The 27483-nt window shown below is 37.7% G+C and overlaps 1 protein-coding gene across 1 annotated transcript; it reads left to right on the top strand.

Annotated features, from left to right (window-relative positions):
- The first annotated feature begins 5555 nt into the window (after positions 1-5555).
- On the top strand, positions 5556-17412 carry LOC105818399 (chromosome unknown open reading frame, human C11orf58). Its single transcript, XM_012654366.1, has 5 exons — positions 5556-5796; positions 10182-10265; positions 13392-13452; positions 15601-15710; positions 16506-17412. Exons 1-5 carry the CDS (start codon positions 5734-5736, stop codon positions 16737-16739), a joined length of 552 nt encoding a protein of 183 aa, XP_012509820.1. The 5' UTR covers positions 5556-5733; the 3' UTR covers positions 16740-17412.
- The last annotated feature ends 10071 nt before the right edge of the window (positions 17413-27483 follow it).

Raw genomic sequence — 27483 nt, 5'->3', positions numbered from 1 at the left:
TGCCAGCTTCTTTTTCAAAGAAAACAAACAACAATAAAAAAAAAATTCATTCACCATGATGCATGTACAGAATTCTAAGATCCCATACAGAGTGGCCACCTCTTATAATTCAGAGAATTAAAATATATTGCTTTAATTTGGTGATTTAATATGCCCATTTAACACGTTTTCATTTCTAAAGTAATGACATGTCACCTGCAAAGTTATTACACCTAAAATAGCTAATAAGAAACTTTGTGGTCCCCCACTCCTCAGAAATGCTGAAATACAATCTTTAAAATATGACCATCAAAAATATGCTCATTTATGTACTCAAAATTTTTAAAAAACAGGCTTAAATCAATATGTACAGTATTATCCTTGTGTAGAAAAATATTACATACATACCAAAAAAACAAGTTTGAAACATTGTATTTCAAGATCTTAACAGGATTATTATTCCTGGATGGTAAGATTATAAATGTTTTTATTATTTAATTTTCTTCTTGCTTATAAATATATATTAATTTATCATCAATGGGCATGCATTGTGAAAAGGAAAACTATTACTCTTAGTTTTAAAAAAAGTGCTGTTTTATTCCTTTTCAGCACATCATACAGGTACTTTTTTTTTTTTTTTTTTTGAGACAGGGTCTCTCTCACTCTGTCACCTGGGCTAGAGTACAGTGATTTCATCACAGCTCACTGCAACCTTAAACTCTTGGGCTCAAGTGATCCTCCTACCTCAGCCTTCTGAATAGCTGGTACTACAGGCATGCACCACCATGCCCAGCTAATTTTTCTAGTTTTTTGTAGAGACAGGGTCTGCTTCTTGCTGAAGCTGGTCTGGAACTCCTAGCCTCAAGCGATCCTCCCACCTCAGCTTCCCAAAGTGCTAGGATTACAGGTGTGAGCCGCCACACCCAGCCCCATATAGGTACTTTTAAAAAATCCATATATATGCACACTTATATTTAACTGTTTATACTTGTATTATATAAATAATTTTAAAGTATGATTTCCAAAATTGTAAAATCATGATTCTCATACAAATATATAAAGAACATGAATCAAGATGTTAAGTGTCAGAGATATCATTTAACTTAGTAATTTTTTGTAACTTAGTAATTAATAAGGAAACCAGTAAGAAGTTAACACCAATTCATTATAGAATTTGACTTACAGAGATTTACATTCTCTACTGGATAAAAATCCATTTGCATTGCCAAGAACAAGAATCATTTGCATTGTTTTGGGCGTAAATCAGCAGTCCTCAACCTTTTTGGCACCAGGGCCCAATTTCATGGGGTGGGGGGCCTCAGAGGGGGTCGGCAGCAGAGCTCTACAGAGTGGCCAGGGGCTTGGGGACCGCAGTATTAGAGGATGGGAGGTCATATAAACCTATGAAAGGGATGATTTTAACCTGAACACATGTAGTGAGAAATTCAAACTCAAGGTTTTTCACAGCCTGGCTTTGATCAGCCTACAGAATTTTGTCTCAGAATATAATACTTTCATGCTTATCAAGTTTCAGCATACTGGACACTATCCATTACTGAATACAAGCCCCACCCGGCCCCCACTGTTTTTCAAGGCCTAGCCCAAAAACTTTAGGAATAAGTTTACCATTCCCTCAGCCAAAACAAACTGTTTCCATAGCATTTTATTTGTAATTTACTGATGCCACTTAATCATTCCTCTCCCACCAAACTGTAAAGTCCTTGAGGTAAGGGATTACATATTATTTATTCTGGTTTTCCTCAAATTTGGCATACTTCCTAATACATGAGGGTGCTGAGTAAGCACCCTATATAAGTGTTCGATTATATTGGCACAGTGGAAAGTGCTTTTGGAGTTAGACAGACTTAAGGATTGAATCCCAGCTTAGACACGCACTCACTAGCTATATGACTTTAGGCAAGCATTAACTTTTCTTAAGCTTCATTACCTAAAATTACCTACATTTTGAAATTTATTTTGAAATTTTGAGACCAATTATAAAAAGCACCTATAAAAAGCACCTACCAAAGTATATGGTGCATGCTGGGTATTCAATAAATGATAGCTATAATTATAGCCCTTGGAATTTTTTCTTTAGTCTCAGGTAAAACAGCAGCAGTGTTTTTGTACAGAGCATATTCTTTTTCTTTTTTTTTTTAGAGATGGGGTCTTTCTCTCTTACTGAGACTGGAGCACAGTGGCACACTCATAACTCACTATAGCCTGGAAGCCATCATCGCACGTCAGCTTTTCAAGTAGCCAGGACTACAGGTGCATGTCACCATGCCCAGCTAATTTTTCTTATTTTTTGTAGATACGGGGTCTTGCTATGTTGCCCAGGCTGGTCTCAAACACCTGGTTTCAAGCGATTCTCCATCCTTGGCCTCCCAAAGCACTGGAATTACAGGCATGAGCCACTGAGATCGGCTAAGAGCATATTCTTTAAAGTTTTATTTCTTCTTCAGTTTGTTAACTATGCTCAATTATAACTACCCTGGGTTGAGAGAATGTACTCAACAAACATTTTTGACTGTCCACTACATGTTAAAGGTTGGGTATATAAAAAAATGAGGAAGGCATGATCTTTACCCTAGGAAAGTATTTCAAATTTCTATTAGTCTCCTCTCCTTGTCTTTAGTTTTGTTTTTTTTTTTTTTTGAGACAGAGTCTGGCTCTGTTGCCCTGGCTAGGGTGAGTGCCGTGGCGGCAGCCTAGCTCACAGCAACCTCAAACTCCTAGGCTCAAGCAATCCTCCTGCCTCAGCCTCCCGAGTAGCTGGGACTACAGGCATGCACCACCATGCCTGGCTAATTTTTTCTATACATATATTTTTAGTTGTCCAGATAATTTCTTTCCATTTTTAGTAGAGACAGGGGTCTTGCTATTGCTCAGGCTGGTCTCGAACTCCTGACCTTGAGCGATCCACCCGTCTCGGCCTCCCAGAGTGCTAGGATTACAGGCGTGAGCCACTGTGCCCGGCCTCTCCTTGTCTTTACTACTCAAGAAAGACATTGCTGAGTTTCTGAGCCTCATTCAAGATACCACTCTTGATACTATATAATTTCATCCTTCCTATATTAACGGAAAAACACTTATTAACAACTCTGTGGCAGGCATTGTGCTAGAAACAAAAAATGGAGATGGAACAATCCCAGTTCTGAAGAAGGCATTTCATAATTCCACTCATGATAAAGAGTATCTTCTCCTTGTTTTTACAATGCAAGAAAGAAGAGCATTACCAAGTTGCTGTACCACATATGCATTTCTATTACTCTATAATTTCATCCTTACCTATAGCCTTCTGTATATGAAACTGAGTAAAATCTGATAAAATGATCCAGTCTTTATCTTTTCCTATGTTATTTTTTAGCTTGTGATCTTGTTTTATGGTAACTTGAAGACAGTCATCCCAGTGCCAACAATTCTGGTGAAAAAATAAAAGACATGTTGCTAGCTCATTAAAGTTTTCTGGACTTGCACCAATTAGTAAAGTTAGAATTGTTTACTAACTACTAATCTTATTGATAGTCCTTTTTTATTTAAAAATTCTTTTAGCAGTATAGAGTACCTAGTCAGCCATTCCATTCGTTTATGGTAGTATAGCTAAGAGTTTTAAATTGTATACATTTCAGTTTGTCAAACCCACTAAGATGAACTATAGTCCATCCTACAAAACTCTGCAACTTAAAGGTAATGTAATTGTAATTATATTTGTAGAATCTTAGTAGAATCAAGGGGTTAAGAGACAAAATATTTTAATTCTAGCAAAGAGCAAGCAACCACTCCCAAAATGCTTTTTCTCCTCCTGAATTTTCTCTTCTCCTCCATTATTTATGATTTATTCTTACCACAGAACTAATAGATTAAGGTGCCTTTTACTTGGTTATACTTATAAAATATGACCCTATATGATATCTTTTCTTTCATATACTAATTATTATGCTATTCCTCTGTTTCCAAAATAAAGAATTTGGATCTATAACTGCATAAATTATTTAAAAACTGTCTCTCACTGGTCACAGTTCTATAAATGGTTCAGTGATCTGAAATCTGGGAGAGTAGTATTTGTACACAGGAGGTCAAGTTAGAATAATTGCTGCATTCAGAAGCCAATAGTTAAGCATTGTTTCACAGACTGCTCTCAATACCAAAATGCTATATCTGTACTATTATACCACTTACTGATTTTTGCTTTCAAAAAATACTTTAAAAAATTTTTTTTTGAGACAGAGTCTAGTCTGTCACCCAGGCTAGAGTGCAGTGATATCATCATAGCTCACTGCAACCTCAAACTCCTGGGCTCAAGTGATCCTCTGCCTCAGCCTCCAAAGTAGCTGGGGCTACAGGTGTGCACCACCACACCTAGCCAATTTCTTTATTTTTCTGTAGAGATGGTCTCGCTCCTGCTCAGGCTGGTCTCAAACTCTTGGCCTCAAGCAATCATCTCTCCTTGGCCTCCCAAAGTGCTAGAATTACAGGCCTGAGGCACGGCACTCTGCCAAAAAAATAATCAAATTTTTGACCAAGGTCAGAAAGCTTCAGGGTAAGTAAGAACAAAGATGTTAGGTTCGGGTCTGGTTAAAAATTCAGACACCTTGATACTGCAGGAGTTAGTCTGCAGTATCTGAAGAATATATTCAGATACAGGGCTTTCTGAGCAGACTAGTGATTACCAGGGGCTAGGAAGGGGAAGGAATGAGGAGGGACGAATAATGTGCACTTGGGTTCCTTTTGGAGTGATGAATCATCTTTGAACTACACAGAGGTGATGGGTACATAAGACTGAATATACTAAACACCACTGAATTGTACACCTTAAAATAGCTAATTTTATCTGAATTTCACCTCAATAAAAAACTATTTCAAAAAAAAAAAGGATAAGAAAAAAAAAGAAGGCTTTTCTTGTAGGGATAGACTTCCTTCAGTGAAGACCTCAATAGTACAATACCTATACACCAGCAGGAAGATCAGATACGATTACTCCCACTTCACACAAAGCCCTATGGAAAACTTACAGAATTCCCTCAGGTGGACCCCCGTTTCCATAATAGCCAATTAATTTAACACTCAACACCATACTGAACTCATTTTGTTGAGTGAGAAAACAGCAAACTATTCATCAGAACCTTCTAGAAAGCAGCACCGCCGGTCACCTAGAAATCCCCTACAGACAACGGAGAACTAACACCAGGGTGGAAAGGGTAGAAGCCATTTTTTTAAAGGTTTTTGTTCTGGGTGAAGGGTACTCGTGAGGATTCAATAAGCCTCAAACATTACAATTAAACCTAGGTGCTTAATTTCGACGGATCCATTTGCCAATAGGGCAACGTCTCACGGTGAAATGCGAAAACCCACTCTGAGCCTCCTTCTGTGGCGACGAAGCTCTCAACCAACGCTCACCGCCATACTCATCGGCGGGAAAGCTGCCTCCACCAGCCAAAGAGGGCGGAGCTTCCGAGGGCACTCCCGCCATAGAGCGCGCGCTGAGCCGCTGAGCTTCCTGGAATTGTAGTTTTAATCGTCCACACATCTCTTATTCCGGCCAGTATAGAGTGACTCAGAAAACTACAACTCCCAAAGTGCTCCGGGGTAGCGAGCGGCCGCAGCAGTGACGACTGTGGCGGAGAAGGCCCGAAGAAGCTCTGCGTTCTGGAGTAGGGCTGCTTGGGTCGGTGGCAGATTGCAGGCTGCTGGTGTCGCGGCTGAGGAGAACGGCGAGTGGGTTCAGCCTTTCCCGTCGGGATCCCTACAACGATGAGCGCTGCCAGAGAGTCTCACCCCCACGGGGTGAAGCGTTCGGCCTCACCAGACGACGATGTAAATAACAATGGCGGAGTGGATGAGGGTTGAGGCCTACTAAAGGCTGGGGGTAGGCCGGGAAGGGTGGATGGAGGAGGAAGCGCCTGAGGTCCCGAAGTGGGAGGACCGAGGGGGAGGAACCAGAAGAATGGGAACTATCTCCCTTTCTTTATTAGAGTCGGAAGGTTTATGGAGGCCCACACGCTAATAGCAGGAGACCTGTGTGGGAAAGGGAATTGAGGAATTAAATCCTGAGAGGGTCAAGAAGTGAAAGAGCTTAGTCAAGGGATCCTCATGTTGGCGTTTTCGGGGGTTAATGAAGCTACATTCTTGGGCCTTTTTACTCAGGATAGAGAAGGCAAGGCTCCCTGTTTAAAATGTTTTTGTGACAGTGTCGAAACGTTCGTGCACAGTTGGACAGATTTTCCGGCCTGGATGAATTTTGCAATGTACTATTAAGAGTTAACCTTAACTCTTAACTGTACTAGTAAGAGTAAATCGAGAACAGTATTAAACCGAAAAAATATGCCAGGGGTGTAATTTGGTCCTGGCGTATGGTGGTGCAGTCTAAGAAGATGAGATCTAGCAACCCATTTTGATGTCAAGTACCTCGTTCTCCTTCCCTAGCCTTCCCCTCGAACACCCCCCTCCCAGCTTATCAATTTAAATAGCAAACCATTTATTCCTTAAAGTAACCAATTAAATATTTACTGCTGTGCCAGGTTTGGGAATTCAGAGATGAATAAATATGGTGCTTATGTTAAGCCTTTCTGTATGATTTGTCCTAGCTCCTAGTGCGGTGTCATGGAAACTGCAGGTAACCAGTAAATGTGAAACGAGGTCCTTCATACAATGGATAAAATGCCTTGGGAAAGTCGGTGGGGAAATTACTGGAGGGCGTGTGGAGAGGTGCTATTAAGGATGATGAAGGGAAATCTAGTTTTTAGTGATTGTTTAAAACACTCTCAATCTGAATGTGTAGAGTTTATTTTCTAGAGTACAGTTCAGAGCCTTTCATAATCTTACTTTGTGAACCATGAAAGGCTCGCTCAATACTACTTTGTAGTAAACGAAATGATGTTTAACATCCACCCCTTCTTTCAGTGGAATGTGGCATGAAGACTGTAAAATTAAGGGTATTTATAGCAATCGATTTTAGCTCTGCAGAAAGATTAGTAATCAATAAAGATTTGGGGATGAATGGTTATCTAGTGTGGTTTATTCATGCACTCTGTTCTCTCTGCCACTGGCTTTTAGCTCTTTTCTTGTTAGGATGGTAATTCAGTTTTTCTCAGTAATTTATCCAGGCTTTGAATAACTTGGCTGCCATTTAAAAAGTATTACATTGTTTTCCTCCTGGTATTCAACTGAATTGATTGTTAGGATGTTAGACTCCTGTTTTGCTAGACTCAGAAATCAACAACCTTTAGCTTGACAGAAAACTCCTGGTGATATTATGCAATTTAACAAAGTTAAAGGGATTAAGTAATTGCTATAGCTTCTGATGAGATCAGTTTAAACCAGACCTTTAAGACCTTTTCAAATCCTATAAGCATTATCTTTTCAGAATGCAGCATTTGAGCACACACATGGTACTTGGTGTTGGTACTTTAAGGTCTTTTAAAGGAATAACTGAAAGGACTTAATGAGTTTTTTAAAACATTGGAATTAGAAATTGTAAATGATATGGTTATTTATGTAAACACTGATAATATTTGCTTTTAATAGAAACAGAATCCAGAAAGTTGGTTTTTAGACAGTTGTTTTGTTTTTAACTTAATTCTATACATTTTTATAGTAGTTCATAAACTACTTTCAATATTCTATCTGATTTGGATATATGCAATATGATGTAGAAAAAGCAGAGGATCAAAGCAAGTCACTTAGCCCCTCTGTGCCTCAGTATCCTTACTTATTAAATGGACTGTTAAGAAGCTCTTGAGAAAAAGTAAGTGAAAAGTGATTTATACATTATAAAACACTGTAATTCTTAGGTCTTATTATTCTTAAGATAGTACTTTAAAGAAGCCTCTCTTTGTAGATGAGGAATTACAACTAAATGTCAGGTCCTGGCTTATAGAGCAAATGATTTAGTGAGAATCAGAACTGAAGCTTCACTAGTACTTTTTTAAAAACTATATTGAGGCAGAAACAGTTAAGAATTAAATGGCTTATAAAAAGATATGAGGGGTCACATGGAAAAAAGTAGAGATTTGGAACTTAGGTAGCCAAAATTATGTCAGCATATAAGCCCCTCCACCAAAAAGAATTTAGAAGAACCACAAGTGGGTCCAGTATTTTACAAATGCTTTAAGTCTCATCTGCCTAGAAGAAATAGTTATTAGTGTTTTTTATATTCTTTTAGTCTTTTACAAATAATTTTCAGAACAATAAAGGGGTAGTGAAAAACAACTTTATTAGCAATTTTAATAGGAATTTAACAATAGCAAGCCCAAATTTCTATATTTTCCTAATTTTGATGGTTTATACATTTGTCACTGGATGTACTTCAGGGATTGGTTCCAGGACCCACCCATACCCATACCCAAATCTGAGCATACTCAAGTCCTGTAGTCAGCCTTGTGGAACCCATGTATAGGCAAAGTTGGTCCTCCATTTACACAGGTTTTACCACATTCCATTCCATGTTTGGTTGGGGGAAAAAAATCTCATATAAGTGGACACTCAAAGTTCAAACCCATGTTGTTTGAGGGTCAACTGTATACCCAAAATGGTTAGCAACCTCTGAATCTAATTGCTCATCAGCTGTCATGTGTGAACCTAGAACATATAATTAAATCTCATATCTATTTCTAATAGGTTTTAGCTGTTATTACTTCTAGTTCTTGCATTTGCATCATCAGAATGTAATACTTGAAGAATTTTTTGAAATCTTTGCCTACAATTTTGTATTGAAGAGGGATTTGTCATCTTTGTTCCATAATTGCAAAGCTTTTTCATTTTTAGATTACAAAGTCAATTAGAATTATCAATGCAATGAATGTTTTTATTAAATATTTCTATATCATCTTTTGCCTTCCAGTCACCTTTGTATACACACCTGCCCTCACCCTTTGTCCATTAACAAACCAAATCAAGTATATTTAGATACATACAGCATCATAAAAAATTAAATAAAATAGTCACGCATTGGAAGGGAAGTCTTTCCTGCTGAATGACTCTCCTAACAAGAGCACCATATTTCTTGTTTGTCCCTTTTTTCTTTGTCTTTCATCAGTTCATAGGTTGGAGAAAAGTCATCAGGTATTTCATCATCCAAGGACTCATAGTCTGAGATTTTTGCACAGTTAATTTCAATATTATCATTAGTCTAGAATACTACTACTTGTCATTTTGAATTCACCTTCTTATCCATCTGGTAATTGTGAAATGCCTTCTGTCAGTATTTTTTCTTTGCCGTTATGGGTGGAAAATGAAAAATTCTAAATTCTCGTCTGTGTTCAATGAAAAGCTAAAAGCAGACAGCAGAGGCTTGATGTCTTCTTGAGAGTTGATGATGTAATACTTTGGACAATGAAGTGAGAAAACTCTTCCACCATTCTATTTTCTTATTTTAGTCATTTTTAGGATTAACATAGTTATTAGTGTTTTGTAATAATTGATGAATTATAATAATTCTTACATTTATTCCAATATGTAGGGAAAAATATGATCACTAGGATTCCATAATGTTTCTTAAATTTATAAAAGTGTTCAGTGGACCCATTTGATAATTGCAAGATAGAATGAGGTTTAGTCTATTCTTTTTAAAAATGAGTAAACTTTCTCTTTATTCTTTGGAAGACATTTAAGAAAGAATACAAGTCATGACATCTCAATCCTAACACCTGACTAGAACTGCTCAAAAAAGAAACTGAAAAATTAAAATTGGGTCTAGTAGAATGTGATGATATCCTGTCCCTTAGAATATCACTAAAGATAAAATTTTTAACTCAACTAACAACTGTGGCAGCCTTCTGGTTTCAAAGTGCTAGGAGCTCTAGGGCCCTGTAAAGCTCTAGGGCATTGAGTCTCAAAAGTATAATCTCCACATCAACAGCATCAGCATCACTTAGGAATCTGTTAGAAATTCAAATCCTTGCGTTCCATCCCAGACCCACTGAATCAGAATCTCTGGGGCTGTTTTAATAAGCTAAGTGATTCTGATAGAAGCAAACTTTTGAGACCCAGAGCTCTGGCTGCACAAGAACTAAAGGATTCTGTTGTGAGGCAATAGAAATGGAGTAAATTTTAGTATGATATATAGGCTTAACGTTCTAAGCAAGAAAAATGAACCTATTTGTAGTTAAAAACAGAAAAAAAAACCCTTGGCATTACAGGTTTAAATTTTTTAATACTTATTTTTAATGCAAAAAATATTAATGGACTAATTTCTTTCTTAGCTTGGATCTAGCAATTGGGAGGCGGCAGACTTGGGTAATGAAGAGAGAAAACAAAAATTCTTGAGACTGATGGGTGCAGGAAAGGTAAGCATTGGATGGTATGCATTTATCTTTTCTGTGAAAAATAATGCTGGTTTTTTTGTGTATAGAAGGACTGAATACACTTGGATCCCATTTTCTTATTTTGCATGATTACTTTTGGCTTTGGGAAATAGACCCAACCTAACCAAGCACTTAAAATTTATATTATTTCTGAGCCACTTGTAGGATTCTCAATGTCTCTATCAGTAAAGTTTGGAGACTGTACAGAGGAAAAATTTGGTTTAAGGATTCTCTGTGAAAGAAAAGAGATGTCGAATCATACAGCTTGCCATCTGCTAGCCCAGTGATTTAATAGAAGATGTTTTTTCTGGGCAGGTTATCTTGTGGGAACTTCTGGTCAAAGTCAAAAGTCTATCATATTTTATACCTCCCTCAGCCCTTGAAGTAGTAACCAAGGGAATATCCTTTCTCAGAAACATTATTTTAAAACTATACTTTCAGGGATCATTTCCACAGTGAAGTTTCTCCGAATGTGTAGACCACTGGGGGAAAAAAAACCCATTTTAAAAATGTCCAAGATATTTTGAAATGCCTCTCAGTTTGATTAATGTAATAGAAGGTGCAATTGACCGTTGAACAATGCAGGGGTTAAGGGCACTGGCTCTCGTGCATTCAGAAATCTGCATATAACTTTTGACTCCCCAAAAACGTAACTACTGATAGCCTACTGTTGACTGGAGTCTTACTGATAATATAAACAGTCAATTAACACATATTTTGTATGTTATATGTTATATACTACATTCTTACAGTAAAGTAAGCTAGAGAAAAGGAAATGTTATTAAAATCATAAAGAAAAGAAATTATATTTACTATTCATTAAGTGGATGTGGATCATAATAAAGGTCTTCATCCTTATTTTCATGTTGAGTAGGCTGAAGAGGAAGGATTGGTCTTACTGTCTTGGGTAGCAGAGACAGAAATAAACCCGAGCATAAGTGGATCCACACAGTTCAAACCCATGTTGTTCAGTGGTCAACTGCATAAAATACAGATGCCAGGAAAGCACCTGTTGTAAAAACCTGTCTTTATCCTCACAATTTATTTTTACACACAAATACAGTGTGCATTTTTTGTAAGCAAGTATTTTTCTAACAGTTTCCCAATAATCTTCCTACAAACTAAATTGGAAAGAAATAGGAAAACTTTTTTTCTCTTTTAAGCATCTTAAATTCCGCCCTTTGTTTTGTTATGCATATGCAAATATATTCATGCATTTTGCCAAAAAGTATCGACTACCTACTGCATGCCAGGCAGGTACTATGCTGGGTCTTGGGGTCACATAGAGCAAAAATACATGTTTGGAGCCATCATGCAATGGAGGAAACCAGATAATAACAATACAGAATTATAATTGCTATGAGAAAGCCATGCATGTAGTGCTGTGGAATTGCAGAAAAGGGTAGCTAATTCTGGTTTAGCAGAACAAGAAGGCATCCCAGAAATAGAATTGATCTGAATCTGAAAGGATGAGAAGGCGTTTGCGATACTACAACAGTAGGGTTGGGGATAGAAGGAGGTCACATAAAACATTGAGACCTATTTAAAAGAAGCATTTGTATAATATCTCATTAAACCAGATTTTCGAGTAATTTGTCATAGAAAGTAGTCTTGGTTTATGCAAATACATTAAGTCCTCACTTAACATCTTCTGTAGGTTCTTGGAAATTGAGTTTAAGCAAACTAACAGAATGTGTCTTCAAATAAAGTTATTTTGTTATAACACTGATGAGGGGGAAAATGTTTTTTTAATGCATCATTTCACTTAAAATTTTGAAGAATGTATTGATGAAGTTAGGATTTGCTATAAAAGATTTGCTAAGGATATGTAATGTAATTAATAGTTTAGGGGGTATGCATAGTCAACCTGGTAGAATGAAAACTCCTCAGATACTTAGGAAGAACATCCTAATATAAAATTTGGTTATCAGTAAATAGATTGTTTAGCATACATAAAATTCTTTGCAAGCAAGGCCAAGATTGTAGCTTTTACCTTCTTACGGGCTGTTTAGATTTATTCTGTTTTATGGCCACAAAGTAATCCTAATCCTAGCCAGCTGCCGTGGATATTTTATTGGTCACAGGGAGAGCCAGCTAAGAAAGTATGAATAGATCAGTGCAATACTGTCATCACCCTAGAATAACTTGATTCCATTATATTTATATTCAATTCTTGTTAATGGGGTATCTATTTTGCAGTCAAGCAGCAGCACATTGAGTGATTGATTTACTTGTGTGTTAATGGCATGTAAGGCAATAAATGATTATTGGTTGAAGCTTTTCAGTAGTATCATGCGTGTGTATGGAGAATTTCTCTGCCATTGTTTCAGGAAGACTTGTTACTATTATCTTTACAGATGATTGGTTAATGATGGTTTGCAAAGTCCCATTTAATCTTGCCTTCACTCTGTTTTAATGAACAATTTATTTCTCATGAAACTAAATATGAACCATAAAAAGTGAATTGGACTAATAAATTGAGAGTACTTACATAGCCTGATTAATTGGTAACTTTGAATCACTTATTTTTATGTTTTATAGTACTAGATTGTTTTTAATTCTGTTCTTTTTGACAGGTTGAGGTGGCAGTTTATTGTATTCAAATAGTAAAGAGGTAGCTAGTTGACTTTGGTATATATTTTAAAGATCTATCACTTTGTACATTGTAAGTCTGTTTTTTCATTTTTGCTAGGTAAATTTTATTTGCTTTCTCTCCATGAGATATATTTGAGTCATCAGAAAGAGAAGGTGGGAAAGTTAAAGCAACTCATTTTACTGGCCTTTTAGGAAGGAAAATGTTAGATTGACTCAATTTTCTTGTTTTATATCCATCTCATTTAAAATTCCAACCTGATCTCCACACCTTAGTCTGTTTTAATTCCACTTACTACCTTCTAACATACTATAATTAATGATTATGTTTGTGTGTGTCCCCTCCCCATTCCTACCCTTGCTAGAATGTAAGCTCCTTAAAGGGCAGGACTTTAATTTAGTTTTTTGTCTTCAGTGTATCTCAGAAGCCTGGCATTGTAATACATTTCTGACATAGACACCAAATAGTGTTAAATTAATAGTCTCAAATTCTAATAGATTTTCAACCTTTTATAGAAAGAACATACTGGTCGTCTTGTTATAGGAGATCATAAATCAACATCGCACTTCCGAACAGGTAAGAATGTAAAATATAATTAAACTGGAGGTGCTACATTTGGAATATTTATACATATTTTGGGATAGTCTAACTTCTATATATAATTTTGTAAAATAAAATGATTAAAATATTAGATTGGAAATGTCTAATACATAAACATGTTATATCACATAAAGTATCAAATATTATGTACTTTGATAAAAGAAGGTAGAAGAAGATATATCAATATGATATTCTAACCAAGAAACTAACCTTTTTCTATATTTTTACTGATTTGATTCAGAACATATATTTTAATTGTAGTGAGGTTTTATGCCTCATCTTGCCAACTGTGGTATATATAGAATTTTTTTCTCTATGTAAGTTATTTAGCATATGCTATAGTTGCCATATTGTACTGGTTTGGAGTTTATTCACTAAGTTTTGTTCTGAAATCTTTGAAGAATATAAACTAGTTGCAGAGCATGAAGAAATAAAGTTATTAAAAATAATTTTATGGAAAAATTTTTTGAAACTGAAAATGAATTTAAATTTTAATTCAGTCGGCTGAAAGGTGAAATTATCACCTATATAAAAATTGACCATAGGCCAGGCATGGTGGCTCACACCTGTAATCCCAGCTACTCAAGAGGCCAAGGCAGGAGGATCAGTTGAGCCCAGGAGTTTGAGACCAGCCTGGGCAACATAGCAAGACTTCATCTCTACAAAATAATAGAACAATTAGCCAGTCATGGTGATACCTGTAGTCCCAGCCACTTGGGAGGCTGAGGTGGGAGGATCACTTGAACCCCGGAGTTTGAGGTTTCAGTGAGCTATGATGCTACCCCTGCTCACTAGCCTGGGCAACAGAGCAAGACTCTGTCTCAAAAAAAATAAAAATAAAATGGACCCTAATCTTGGACATTATTAATAACAAGACATAATGACCTAGATTAAATTTAACACAACTTTGAATAACTTTATACTGACCTAGCGTATGTAGCACATTTTAGAAATTAATAGATCTTTTATTTTTCTGGTGTGAAATGATTACTTCAAATTAATTTACATTGCTACATAAGGCAAAGAGTATCCCTGAACTTTGCAGAATGGAAAAATATTTCAGCCGTTGCATTTACTCTTTTAAAATTGGGAACTTTAAAAATAAAGCAAATACCACTCTTTGTAATTAAATCTGAAATTCCTTTTTATATTTGTATTTACAAATTAAAATATAGGCTAGGAGCAGTGGCTCATCCCTGTAATCCCAGCACCTTGGGAGGCTGAGGCAGGATAATTGTTTGAGGTCAGGAGTTTGAGACAAGCCTGGGCAATGTGTAGCCAGATTCCGTCTCTATAAAAATTCTTTTAAAAATTGACCAGGCATGGTGGTGCGCGCCTGTAGTCTTAGCTTCTCGGAAGGCTGAGGCACGAGGATCACTTGAGCCTGGGAGTTTGAGACTGGAGTGAGCTATGATGATACCACTGCCCTCCAGCCTGGGGAACAGAGCAGAGACCCTGTCTCCAAAAATAAAAAATCATGCACAGGAAGCTCCAGTGGTATTGGTAATGTTCTCGTTCTTGAGTGTAGGTTTAGTAGTTGTTTAGTATTCTGCTTTATAAATTGGATATAACAGAATATATATAAAACATATGTGTCTCAAGTGCTGCATAATAAAATAACAAGAAATTTTTTTTAAAGTTAATGTTGCTTCAGTAAACTTGATATGCAAAGAAAGGCAGAAAGGAGAGCCATTACAGGATCATTTTATTTAGCCATTCTCTGAACAGAATTGCCTTTCTTTACTATTTCTGTTCAAAGTCAGATGCTTTTGTCTGTTGCAGGACTTTTTTTAGGTGACTAGGAGAAAACTTTAAGGAGAACATTCATTTGTTATACTATAAATAAGCTAAAACATTTAATAGCCAAAGTGCTTAGTAATTAACATTTATCTTAACTTGAGGCAGTTCTTTCTGAGACTTTTTTGTTTGAATTTTCACATAGAAATTATTGTCTATTAGGTAACAACCTGTGATATAAAAACTTATTCAAAAAATTCATTGTAAAATTAGTCATAATAGAGAAATCAGCCCTGAATATAATAGCATCTGTATTATGGGTTTTTTGTGTAATCAAATGTTTTTATTAATTCGACTAAACATAACCAAAGTACACTGGACATGCAGGGGAAGAAGACAAGAAAATCAATGAAGAACTGGAGTCTCAATATCAGCAAAGTATGGACAGTAAATTATCAGGAAGATATCGGCGACATTGTGGACTTGGCTTCAGTGAGGTAGTAATTAACTTATTTTCATTGGCTGGGAAGATAATTTTCAATTTGATATCGTTTATTTTTGTTAGATTACCCTAGCAATCAAGAATCCTATGTATACTGCTCTCTTTATACAGTTACTTAAAATATTTTTATGCCCTCCTGAGTCTCTGTAGACAATCAGAAGAGATGTTTTTAAGGATTTAAAAATAGATTTTCTAATACCAGCTTACTGTAAATTCGGCTTAATCATTAGGGCACATTTTTAATAGGCATGAACAACATGTTCACAAGTTACATAAAATATTTCATATAAGGTTAAAATATTGGTTTAGGAGAGTTCTTTCATCACTTCTCAGCCTTTTGGCTAAGATCAAGTGTAGGAGAGTTCTTTCTCAGTTGTTTCCTAGGTGATCTCTTTTCATATTACAATTAATGTGTAACTGTTTACTCAAAGTAATATAATATGCAAAACATTGATAGTTGATTTCCACATAAAGATTAGTGGTTAACTTGCCTTATTTATTTAAAAAATATTATTTCAGGAAGATAACAATGGTTTTCAAACTAGGAGGATGGGGGAACAAGTGAGTGGTCTTCAGAGCTCTTTCTTAAAATCCTACTGCAGTCTCAAGTATAAAACACATGAAATGCCTGATTCCTTGGTGCTCAGTTCTCCTCAGCAGCCTCTGATTATAATACAGTCTTAAAACAAAGTGGACTGTTTTTAAGATTGATAAAAATTGGGGTCTTTCTCAGTTTTTATACTGGCTAATTGTATTTATTTTGAAAAAAGTCTGTTAATTGATGTTTTAGGTAGAAGATCATGATGGAGAAGGTGATGTGGCTGGAGATGATGATGATGACGATGATGATTCACCTGATCCTGAAAGTCCAGATGACTCTGAAAGTGATTCAGAGTCAGAGAAAGAAGAATCTGCTGAAGAACTCCAAGCTACTGAGCACCCTGATGAGGTGGAGGATCCCAAAAACAAAAAAGATGCAAAAAGCAACTATAAAATGATGTTTGTTAAATCCAGTGGTTCATAACTCCCAAACACTTAGTCTTTGTATTAAAAGTAAGCCTTATTGTTATAATGCACAGTGGAGGACTGCTTATAGAGCACAGACCTTTGTATTATAATTTTTAAAAAGGCCCTTTTAAATAATTACAAAGAGTGTTTGCTTTCAAATGCCATTGGTTACACTTTTATGGGCATGACTATAACCTTTTTGTAAAGAGTAAGAGTTGTATAAAATAAGAAATAAATACAGTACTCAACTTCCTTTCCTATCAGCATCATCAACCCTCTAATCTCACCTTTTTACCCCTTCGGATGCAGTTATGGGGGCGACCCTTCTTTTTGTTTGTGGTAGCTATTTTATCGTTTTTGTTCCTTCATATTTTTCTCTTATAAAAATTTGATTCTGTGATATGTTCATGAGAAATATTCTTTAATTATCCTTTGTTATAGTAGAACTATTCATCATGGATATTTCTGCTGCCAATCACAATTAGTGTTAACAAAGGATTAGATAGTTTCTTCTTTCTCAGCTCTTCTCTTTGGACCAAAGCAACATGAGAGCAAGTACTTTCACACCTATTAGGATGGAGTAACAACTGTCATACATTTGGAATGTTATGATCCCAAGCAGTCTTTATATAATTTGAATTACATTTTGTTAGGTTTTTGATAAAATTTGGCCAGTTTTTACAGAAGAAGTTAATTCTGTAGTCATTTAGTCCTACCTATTTAAAAATATGTAAAACTGGTTTTGTTTTTTTTTTTTTAGATAATATGTGACCAAAGTTAATTTTGTCCCAAAAGTCTAAATAAAGAGAAAGCAGTTTTCCCATATTTGGTTGTGATACCTTTATCCTCATCTAAAAATGAGGAACAAGTTTATTGAACAAGAAGCTGAAATAAGAAATTCTCTTCATTTTATCCTAGTGCTGTTATACTGATTATCTAATTACTAAAAAGAAATATTACTTTCTAATTTTATTGCTGCTTCTGTTGGCGTGAAATTAGAATCAATCTGACTGCTGTTACGTGGTTGATTTGTACAGCCGATTAACACAAACTGCATTATGGGTTAGTTGGTGGATCTTTGAATAATTGGGTCCAAAATCTTAATCTTTCTAAGTAATAAGTTCAAAGTCTTGAGTGAAGCCTGTGAGCTAAACTGTTACACATCTAGATACTTAGGTATTGCTGTGTTGGATTTTTAAAAAGTTATTCTTATGTTTTGAAATTAAGAATGCATTAGGAGTGTAGCAACTAGAACAGGTGGTTTCTGGTTGATAGACTTCATCTTGCAATATTTTTCACATCAAACCCTCAAGTTTTGTGTTTTGTTTTTTGGTTTTTTTTTAGTTTCACACATTGTTTTAAAATAGGTGCTACTCTCTGTAGTAAAATATTGAGTCAGTGGGTGGTTGACAATACGTGTGACGTTTAAGAAATAACTTGGTTTAAAGAAGTTTGGATTTATTCAACAATTTTAGTTTGCCCACTGATTTTCAAATACCTAGTTTGTGGGGTTGCTCATTGCAATTTAAGTAGAAAGTGAAGACTGATTTATGTTTAAGAATGGAAGAGGGAGAGAGAATAGTATTATGTTTTAAAAAGTGAGTATTTTCATCAGTTCATTGTTTAAATATGCTGGGTTGTTAAGTCTTGGTTCTGATAATGTAAATAGAAACACCTAAAATAACTATACTAGAAGACTTTTTTCTTCATCTCTAAATAGAGAAATTCTGATTTCAATTATTATAATTCATGTATTGGACACTAACAAAGTTAAGAGTTGTAATAAATTTAGATCTGTTGATCCATGTGGCCTAGTGTCCCAGCACCACATTAAACATCATGGTGTCTTTTAAGCGTAAACATTGGGGTTTTTTTTCTTATCAAAGTGGAAAAATAACATTAAAAGAAGACTGATGTCATGCCATCTTGATATCCCTACTAAAAAAGTATCAGTGGGAAAACATACTATTCAGTGGAAAGTTTAGTGGCAGGTTTTCCGTATCATTGATAATTGCATACCTGAAACGCACTTCTTTCAAGTGTTTGCCTGTATTCAAGTGTTTACCTATACCGGTGGTCTCACAGTCTTTTTATTAACAGTGTATTCAGGAACAGATTGCTGTGCTTGTATTAGGTTAAAACTCTTCAAGTATAACTTTTAAAATCTGGGAGAATTGAAAGTACAGAAAAAAGTCGAGTAAACCATAGTTTGACAGCAGAAAAATAGGTCACATTCTTTGAGGAAATTTTGAGGAAATTTCAGCTACCTGGTTAGCTTCAATTACTACTTACACATAGGATGTTAGTTACATTACTTCTCTCCACTATAGCCATATCCTCTATATTTTGAATCCCCAGAAACAACTTTACTTCTGAAATCACTAAAAATCTCACTTTTGACTGACTCTATTCCTTTATATCTGCTCCAAGTAAGGTCATAGGCTGTATTCACCTGCTTCACAAGCCCTGTCTAGACTTACTGATGTATCAATTCAGTATCATGGTTGTCAGTCTCCCAGATAACCCTTCCTAATGTCATACCTTCCGGAAAAATTCCAGGAAGTATCCAACTCCTTACAAATTATTCCTGCAGAAAGAAGAAATCTTTGTTAGTAAAAATTGGTTTTAACTGACCTAACGCTGCCTGTAATCCTTATTTTCTCTAGTCAACTCCTCCCATTCTCCTTTACTGTTTAAAACCTCCACTCAGAACCTCGTTAACCCTCTTTCCTTCATTCCTAACATGTCCTTGCTTTCTGTCTTATATAAAAGTGGAGGCCTTCAGGCAGAAATTCCCTGAACTTCACTAACTAAATCCAGAGCTATGCACAAGTATTCCACTATGCTCTAGGTCACATCCCAACTTTACCACCTCAGTGATAAACTGACCTTGAGCATGACTTGGTCTCTCTGGGTCTCCTTTCTGGATCAGTAAAATGAAGACGGCAACAGTAACCACCTTGTATGGTTATTGTGAGAATTAGATAAAATCAGCAAAAAGCTTTAGTGCATAGATAGGTAATTTCAGTAAGTGCTGGCTACTGTTAATCCTTTGCACCTTGTGAACCTAGTGATTAGCTTCCCTTGAGCCTTCCTCTCAAATCTTTTGACGCTTTTCTGTCAGCATTTGTTCAAGTATTTAACATCCTTTTAAAAAAATTGCTCCTAGGTACCACATACTTCAGCTGTAATCCTTTCCACACCTATATCCATTTTTAATAACTTGTTTCTATTACTGCCTCTATTTCCCTCCCTTCCATTCCCTGCCTCCTCAATTTATTCCAATACGGCTTTTACCCACCCTTGACACAAATGCACTGAAAACTACTTGCATCAAATCAGTGATTCTCATTTTCCTAAGATCCTTTTCAGTTCTTTTCCTTACCTGACTCGTTAGCAGTACTTGCCATTGTTAACCAGTAGAATATACACACTCCTGGAATACATGAAGGGTTCAAAAGAGAACTTCCCTATCCTTTATGTCCATATGTACTTGTCCCTAAATTGATCTCCCTTGAAACAGCTACCTTCAATTTCACAGCCTGTCTCCCATTAGAGGAGGGAAAGGCAGTCTCTCCGCCATGCCAAACCTGCATGTAATTGTGCCAGGGAATAAAACTCTTTTTCAAGGCTCCAAACAAAGGGACAATTTGAAACATTCTTTTTATCATTTTTTATAAATTGTTCCATCTTCATGAAACATTCTTGATGTTGAGGCCTGAGTAACTCAAGGTAGATGGTTTCCAGTTAAATGCCCTTAATGCCACTGGTAGAGAACTGAATGATCCCGATTTATTAAAAATAAATTTTGATGAAAGAGCACTATGATTTTTGGCCTAAAAGAGTTCAGAGGATTGAGTGAAGTTTCTAAAACCTACTATTGGCATTCGTCATGTGAGCATGGTTTCTCAGTGCTTTCACCAATAAAATTAGAAAATGGCAGTTTTCTGCTTTCGGAACTCCATCTGTGTGCATGTTGCATCTTCTATCTCCATGTCATTTTTCTTTATTTTCATAACTCCTATTCCTCTATTCCCCTTACTGAAATTCAAACACTGGATACTCTTACCATCCTAATTTTTCATTTTTATGATTATTTTTAAATTTTTCCCCTGAGTTCTGCCAGCTCACACACTTCATTTTTTGTTATATCATCATATCTTTTATTTCTGATGTGTGCTGTTATGGAAATGAACCTTCCATTAAGATATTAAAGTCATTGTGAAATGTTTCATAATTTTCAAATATTTTGAGGCAGTATTTTTCTGGAGAATGTTCTTCCTCTGCCATTTATTTTTCTCTCTATTGTAGTATCCTCATACAGAGCCTGTGCTAGTTTTTATTTTTAATTGTTTGATCAACTGCAAATATTTATTGAGCACTTGCTGTGTACCAGGCACTCTTAGGCACTGGTAGTCCAGCAGTGAACAATATCAGGCCCTGCTTTAACGAATCTTACATTCCAGTGAAGGGGAAGACACAATTATATCAGATGGTGATAAATATTAAAACAAGGTAAAGATGCAATGAAATCAATAGAATAAGCTAGGGACAGCAGAGGGTTTGAGATAAGTTAAAAGAGATAGCAGGAATTAAGATCATTAGAGCCATGATACGAACTACAGATTTTATTCTGAGGAGAATGAGAAGACCTTGGAGAGTTTTTAATTACAGTGACATGATCTAATTAATAGTGCTTAGGCGGCTGTGTTAAAAACACTACAGGGAGGCTGGGCGTGGTGGCTCACACACATATTCTTAGCACTCTGGGAGGTTGAGGCAGGAGGATTGCTTAAGGTCAGGAGTTCAAGACCAGCCTGAGCAAGAACAGGACCACATCTCTACTAAAAATTGAAGAAATCAAATCTGTCTCAACTAAAAACAGAAAAAATTAGCCGAGCGTGGTGGTGCTCGCCTATAGTCCCAGATACTTGGGAGGCTGAGGCAGGAGGTTCGCTTGAGCCCAGGAATCTGAGGTTGCTGTGAGCTATGATGACGCCACCATACTCTAGTCCAGGCAAGAGAAGATGACTGTCTCAAAAAAAAAAAAAAAAAAAATACTGTAGGGAGCCAACTGTGAGAATGGAGAGCACGGTTATGAAATTATGGCAATATTCTAGGTGAGCCACAAGGGTTTGGACTAGGGTGGTAATAGTGGGAGTAGTGAGAAATGGATTCTGGATATATTTTGAAGGTAGAGCCAACAGTATTTGCTTGAAGATTGGATGTAGCACTTGAGAGATGAGTCCAGAATGAGCTCTTGGGAGAATGGAATTGCCATTTGCCTAGATGAGGAAAACTGATGACTCATCTGTAAATGAGGTTCCTCCGAGGTATTTGTAGGATTTTCATGTTGGGGAGGATCCAGGCTAGCAGAAATTTCTTTATGATTCAGGGTTGTATGTGTGAACCTTTGTAGTCCTGCCAGTGAAGATCAGATGTTCTAGAGCCGTTCAGAATGCCAGGTTTCTCTTTTTGTCCCTCCTGCCACTTTGACAGACTGGTCCTGCAAATAGCCTCGCCTTTAAGAAGACACTCTGGCTAACTTTCTCAGATCCTGCAGAAACAGCCATCATCCTACACTCTCTCATTCAATATTCACTAGTTTTTCAACTCTCACTCAATTTAGAGTTAAGAGTTTCAGATGTCTCCAAAGTTTTGTGGAAGCTGGAGTTTGCACTTCTGTTTCTCATCCTCCTTTTTGCTTTTGGGTAATTTCCAAGAGGAGAGAAATGACTTCATTCTTCTGTCTCCAAACTGGAAGTACACATTAACTTTAACACCCAAATTACTATGGCTGAACCCTCACTGGCTTCATTTCTGTACTTCAGCTCCCCACCCAACTGTCAGAAAGCATCCCACAATTATTTCTGGCACAGGAAAAACCAAAGGAATACCTCTTGTATGCTCCCCGCAAGGTATGTCCAGAATTGCTGAACAGTGCCTTCCCTGTTTTCTCCAGCTCCCACAGCTGCTGTTCTCTGCCCTCAAAGCTGCTTCAGGGAGCCCAGCTTGCACCACTGAAAATGGGGCCTCTTGCGCTGTTTGTTACCAGTACCCGGATGTTGCCTCCTAAGGCTAAGTTTCATATGGCAACATTTTGCCTGCCAATCTCTTCGAACTATGTGAAGCCATTTCCAAAATAATTGTTATATTAGAAATAAAAGATCAGTCCTGAAAATTGAGGCATAGTTAACGTAGTAAACATGAAGCTTTGAGCTTCCAAACAGCCAAAGCCAGAGAAAAACACACAACTCGTTATAACCCATGTCTCTGCTTAAACTGGTGATGTGCTTTCTTTTATCAAGCACACTAATTCTTGATATTAAGTTCCAAGTGGAACTTTTTCATGTAGGTCTTTCTTGCAACCAGGAGTGATTTTGCAACACCACCTCCCACCCTGGATGAAGGAACGTTTGACAATGTTTGGAGATACTTTTGTTTGTCACAACTGGGAGGTGCTACTGGCATACAGTGGTTAGAGGCCAGGGATGCCACTAACCATCCTCTAATGTACAAGACGGATGCACAAACAAAGAATTAACAGGCCCAAATGTCAATAATGTTGAGATTGAGAAACCATGCCCTGGACTCAGGTAAGATGGGCTCCTGCCTTGGGGGCCCATGCTTTAGAGCGCCCTGCATATCACAAATACACCCAGATTTATCAAAGAGCACATGGGTGCCTATCACTCAGGATCCGGCACTGAGACGGTGAGGAGGAAAATTCTCCACATCTTTTGTCCTATGTCCTTGAAACAAAAGGTGACTGTCCAAATTCCAGGAACGTTTGTAGGTTTTGCCACTGCCAATGTAAGAGTTAGACACTGTTTCAGAGTACAGGAGAATTTGAGTGACAGAAGCACCTGAGAAAAGACTAATTAATTGATTTGTCAAATCTTCATAAGGATGTAATGGATTTTTGCATGTTTTGTTTTCTAGGAGTGGGAAGTAGAGGACAGAGTAAAAAGGGCTAGTACTCATATAATTGCGAGTCCCTGAAAGAGAGAGAGAGTATAGGGAAAATCCATTTTTAAAGAGATATGAATGAGAATCTTCCCAAACTGACAAAAGACACACACCCACAGAGAGTCCCTACAAAGCCCAAACAGAATAAAGACGCCCCCCAAAAAATCACATCTAGGTATGTTATAGTAAAAGTGCCTTGAACCAAAGAGAAGAAGAGTAAGCACAGGCAGAGAAAGCAAGACACATTATCTTTAAGAGAACAAAAATAAGACAATTGACTTCTCAAACAGAAAAGAAGCCAGAAGACAATGTAAGGATTCAAAGCACTGAAAAAGTAACATAATGCCAACTCAGAATCCTATACCTAGTGAAAATTCAATTCAGGAATAAAGGCAAAGAAATTTGTGTTGGCCAACCCACGCAGGGCTTACGATCCAAGAGAAGGGAAGCACATAAGATGAGTCCCACGTTCAACCCAGATGTCTCTTAGGTCACTCCAACCCATGGTGAAGGAAACAAGCCCACACAGAAGTAGCAATCTTGCTTGGTGGAAGAAACAGCATTCGAGGCTGTCGAGGTGAATAGGATTTGGAAGAAAGAGTACTGGAGATGGGGGAACTTTAGAGCCCCCAAATCTGTACAAAGATACCCCTTTGGGTCCCTGCTAACTCCTAAGCTGCATACGAACAGGGTAAGACTATGGGAGTCTATCAAAGAACAGCCGCTTGGAGACTAATACTGCTAAACAGCTTCTCAGGCTCCCAGCCACAGCTTTTGGGGTGAACAATCCACCTGCAGGGAAGAGTGGTACCAAATGCTGAACTGGCATACCCTATCTTTCCTCCTTTCCCCTGCATCATGGCTCCATAAATTTCACTGCCTTGAAAGCTCTCCAATGCTTCAAACATGTTTTTTATATTTTAGCCTGCTTTTCTACTTGTTCTCAGTGGGAAAGTTGGTTCAAAGCAAACCCGTCCACCATTGCTAGAAGCAGGATGTTTTTCCCCTATAAAATATTTTGAAGAGAAAATTTTAAAGGCCTAGATAAATGAATGGATAGATCATGTTCATGGATTAGAAGAAAGGCAGTTCTTCCTGAAGTAATCTACATGCAATGCAGCTCAATTTAAAAAATAAAAATCCAAAGGCCAGCCACGGTGGCTCACACCTGTAATGCTAGCACTCTGGGTGGCTGAGGCAGGAGGATCACTTGAGCTCAGTAGTTTGAAACCAGTCTGAGCAGCAAGACCCCCGTCTCTATAAAAAAAAAAAAAAAAAGAAAAGAAAAAGTAGCCAGGTATGGTGGTGTGCACCTGTAGTACCAGCTACCAGGGAGGCTGAGGCAGGAGGATTGCTTGAGCCCAGAAGGTTGAGGCTGCTGTGAGCTAGGCTGATGCCACAGCACCCTAGCCTGGGTGACAGAGCAAGACTCTGTCTCAAAAAAAATAAAACTTATATGGAAATGCAAACGACCCAAATAGCCAAGACACTTGTGAAGAATAAGATAGAAGCCTTGCTTTTCTGGGTGTCAAAATTTACAGTGAAGCTCCAGTAATTAAAATACTGTGATATTGGTACACTAGAAAGATAGACAACAGAATAGAAAAAAGAGCCCCAATATAGATTCACACAGATACTTGATTAATGACAAAAGTGGCATTGTACAGCAGTTGGAAACGATCAATTCTTCAGCAAATTGGTTAGCTATAGCTATATGGAAAAAATGAAACCTGGTGACCACTTCACACCTTACCTAAAAATCTATCCCAGGTGAACTGTAGATCTGTGAAAGACAAAACAAATAAAGCTCCTAGAAAATACCATAGGACAACATTTTTATGACTTAAGTACAGGAAGACTTTAAACAGGATGCAAAAAACCACAAACTACAAAGAAATAGTTTACAAACTCGACCACCTGAAAATTAGCAATGTCTATTCATCAGGACTCCATGAAGAGAGCGAAAGAGCAAGCGACAGGTGGGAGAAGATACGTGCAATGTATACAATCCATAAAGGCTGCGCGGGAGAGCCTTCTCGTGCTCCCCCTCACATCCTCTCAGCCTCTCTTTTACTCTGTGACTGCCATTAATACCGCAGGATCGAATTTTCGCTACCCCTCTCACTCTGCCCCAGGGCTTCTCAGCTGCCCCTGTGTGGGGTTCATGTGGGAATCACTCAAGTGTGTGATCTGGAAAATTGAGGGGCTTAACACTCCACATGGACCCCTTGGTCAATGGGGTCCCTGAGCAAAAGGATAAATGCTCCCCTCTTTTATATGTCAGGTGGATAATTTCGAAGTGCATTTTACATGGCCCCTCAGAAGGTCCCAATGACTGAACCCCAGTTTCCCACAACAGTGACCAATTTGAAAAGATATCCTTCTGTTTCCCCTCCTTTCCTTTGTGTTTCTATTCCCTAGGATATTTCCCAAATAGACTACCTGCCTGCAAGCCCTTGCCTCAGGCTCTGTTTTCTGGGGGTACCCCAGGCTACCCTACAAATCCAGAATCCCTACAAATCACTAAGAAAAACATACACAATCTAATAGAACAATGGCAAGAGACCTGACAGGTGATTCTTTACAAAAAAGGAAATCCAAATGGTCAAGGAACATTTAAGAAGGTGCTCAACATCATTAGTGACCAGGAAGATGCTAATCGAACTTACCTCGTACTCACCAACATGGCTAGAATTTTTAAACACCAACTAAAGGTTTTTTTTTTTGAGACAGAGTCTCACTGTGTTGCCCGGGGTAGAGTGCCATGGCATCATCCTAGCTCACGGCAACCTCACACTCCTGAGCTCAAGCGATCCTCCTGCCTCAGCCTCCCGAGTAGCTGGGACTACAGGCATGCGCCACCATGCCCGGCTAATTTTTTCTATATATTTTTAGTTGTCCAGTTAATTTCTTTCTATTTTTAGTAGAGACAGGGTCTCGCTCTTGCTCAGGCTGGTTTCGAACTCCTGAGCTCAAACAATCCGCCCGCCTCGGCCTCCCAGAGAGCTAGGATTACAGGCATGAGCCACCGCGCCCGGCCCAACTAAAGGTTTTGGTGAGCATATTAATTGCCCATCCCTGTGTGACAAAATTTAATGGCTTAAAACAACAAACATTTATCAACTCACAGTTCCCCATTGCTCGGAAATTTGGGCTCAGCTGGGTGTCTCTGGCTCAGGGCTGTCTCATGAGGCTGCGATTGAGGGGTGACCCAGGGCTGCAGTCATTCAAGATTTGACCGGGGGAGGATCCACTTGCAAGCTCACCCACGTGGTTGTGCAGGCCACAGGTCCTCACTGGCTGTGGGTCAGACATCAGTTCCTTGCTGGATAGGCCCTGCGTAGGCTAGCTCACACGTGGCTTCCCTCACAGTTAAGCAAGTGAGAATACAGGGGTGGGTACCCAAGACAGAAGCCGTGGTCTTTTTGTTACCTCATCTTGGAAGTGACATCCCATTGCCTTCTGTCACATCCTATGCAGTGGAAGCAAGTCACTAACTCCAGCCCCCATTTAAGGAGAGGGATTACCAAGAGGTGAGGCTCACTGGGGAAGCACCCCACCGTGGGGATGGACAGCAACTCTCACATGGGTGGTGCAAACATAAAGGAGAGCTACAACTTTGGAAAACAGTTTGGCATTTTAAAGATATGCTTGTCCTATGACTTAGCAACTCTATACCTAGGCATATACCAAAAGAAATCAGTAGTACACATGTACCAAGAGATATGTGTAAAAATGTTTATAGCAACATTATTGGTAATAGCTCTGAACTGGAAAAGCCCAAATGTCCT

Source organism: Propithecus coquereli, unplaced genomic scaffold, assembly GCF_000956105.1.
Source record: "Propithecus coquereli isolate 6110/MARCELLA unplaced genomic scaffold, Pcoq_1.0 Scaffold44, whole genome shotgun sequence".
Lineage (NCBI taxonomy): Eukaryota > Metazoa > Chordata > Mammalia > Primates > Indriidae > Propithecus > Propithecus coquereli.
This window is presented reverse-complemented; position numbering and strand designations above follow the sequence as displayed.

Excerpts from the sequence above, each read along its gene's own strand:
- LOC105818399 (XM_012654366.1), top strand. The coding sequence starts at position 5,734 with ATGAGCGCTGCCAGAGAGTCTCACCCCCACGGGGTGAAGCGTTCGGCC. Across the intron at positions 5,797-10,181 it reads CGGCCTCACCAGACGACGAT|CTTGGATCTAGCAATTGGGA; the intron begins GTAAATAACAAT and ends TTTCTTTCTTAG. Across the intron at positions 13,453-15,600 it reads AACATCGCACTTCCGAACAG|GGGAAGAAGACAAGAAAATC; the intron begins GTAAGAATGTAA and ends CTGGACATGCAG.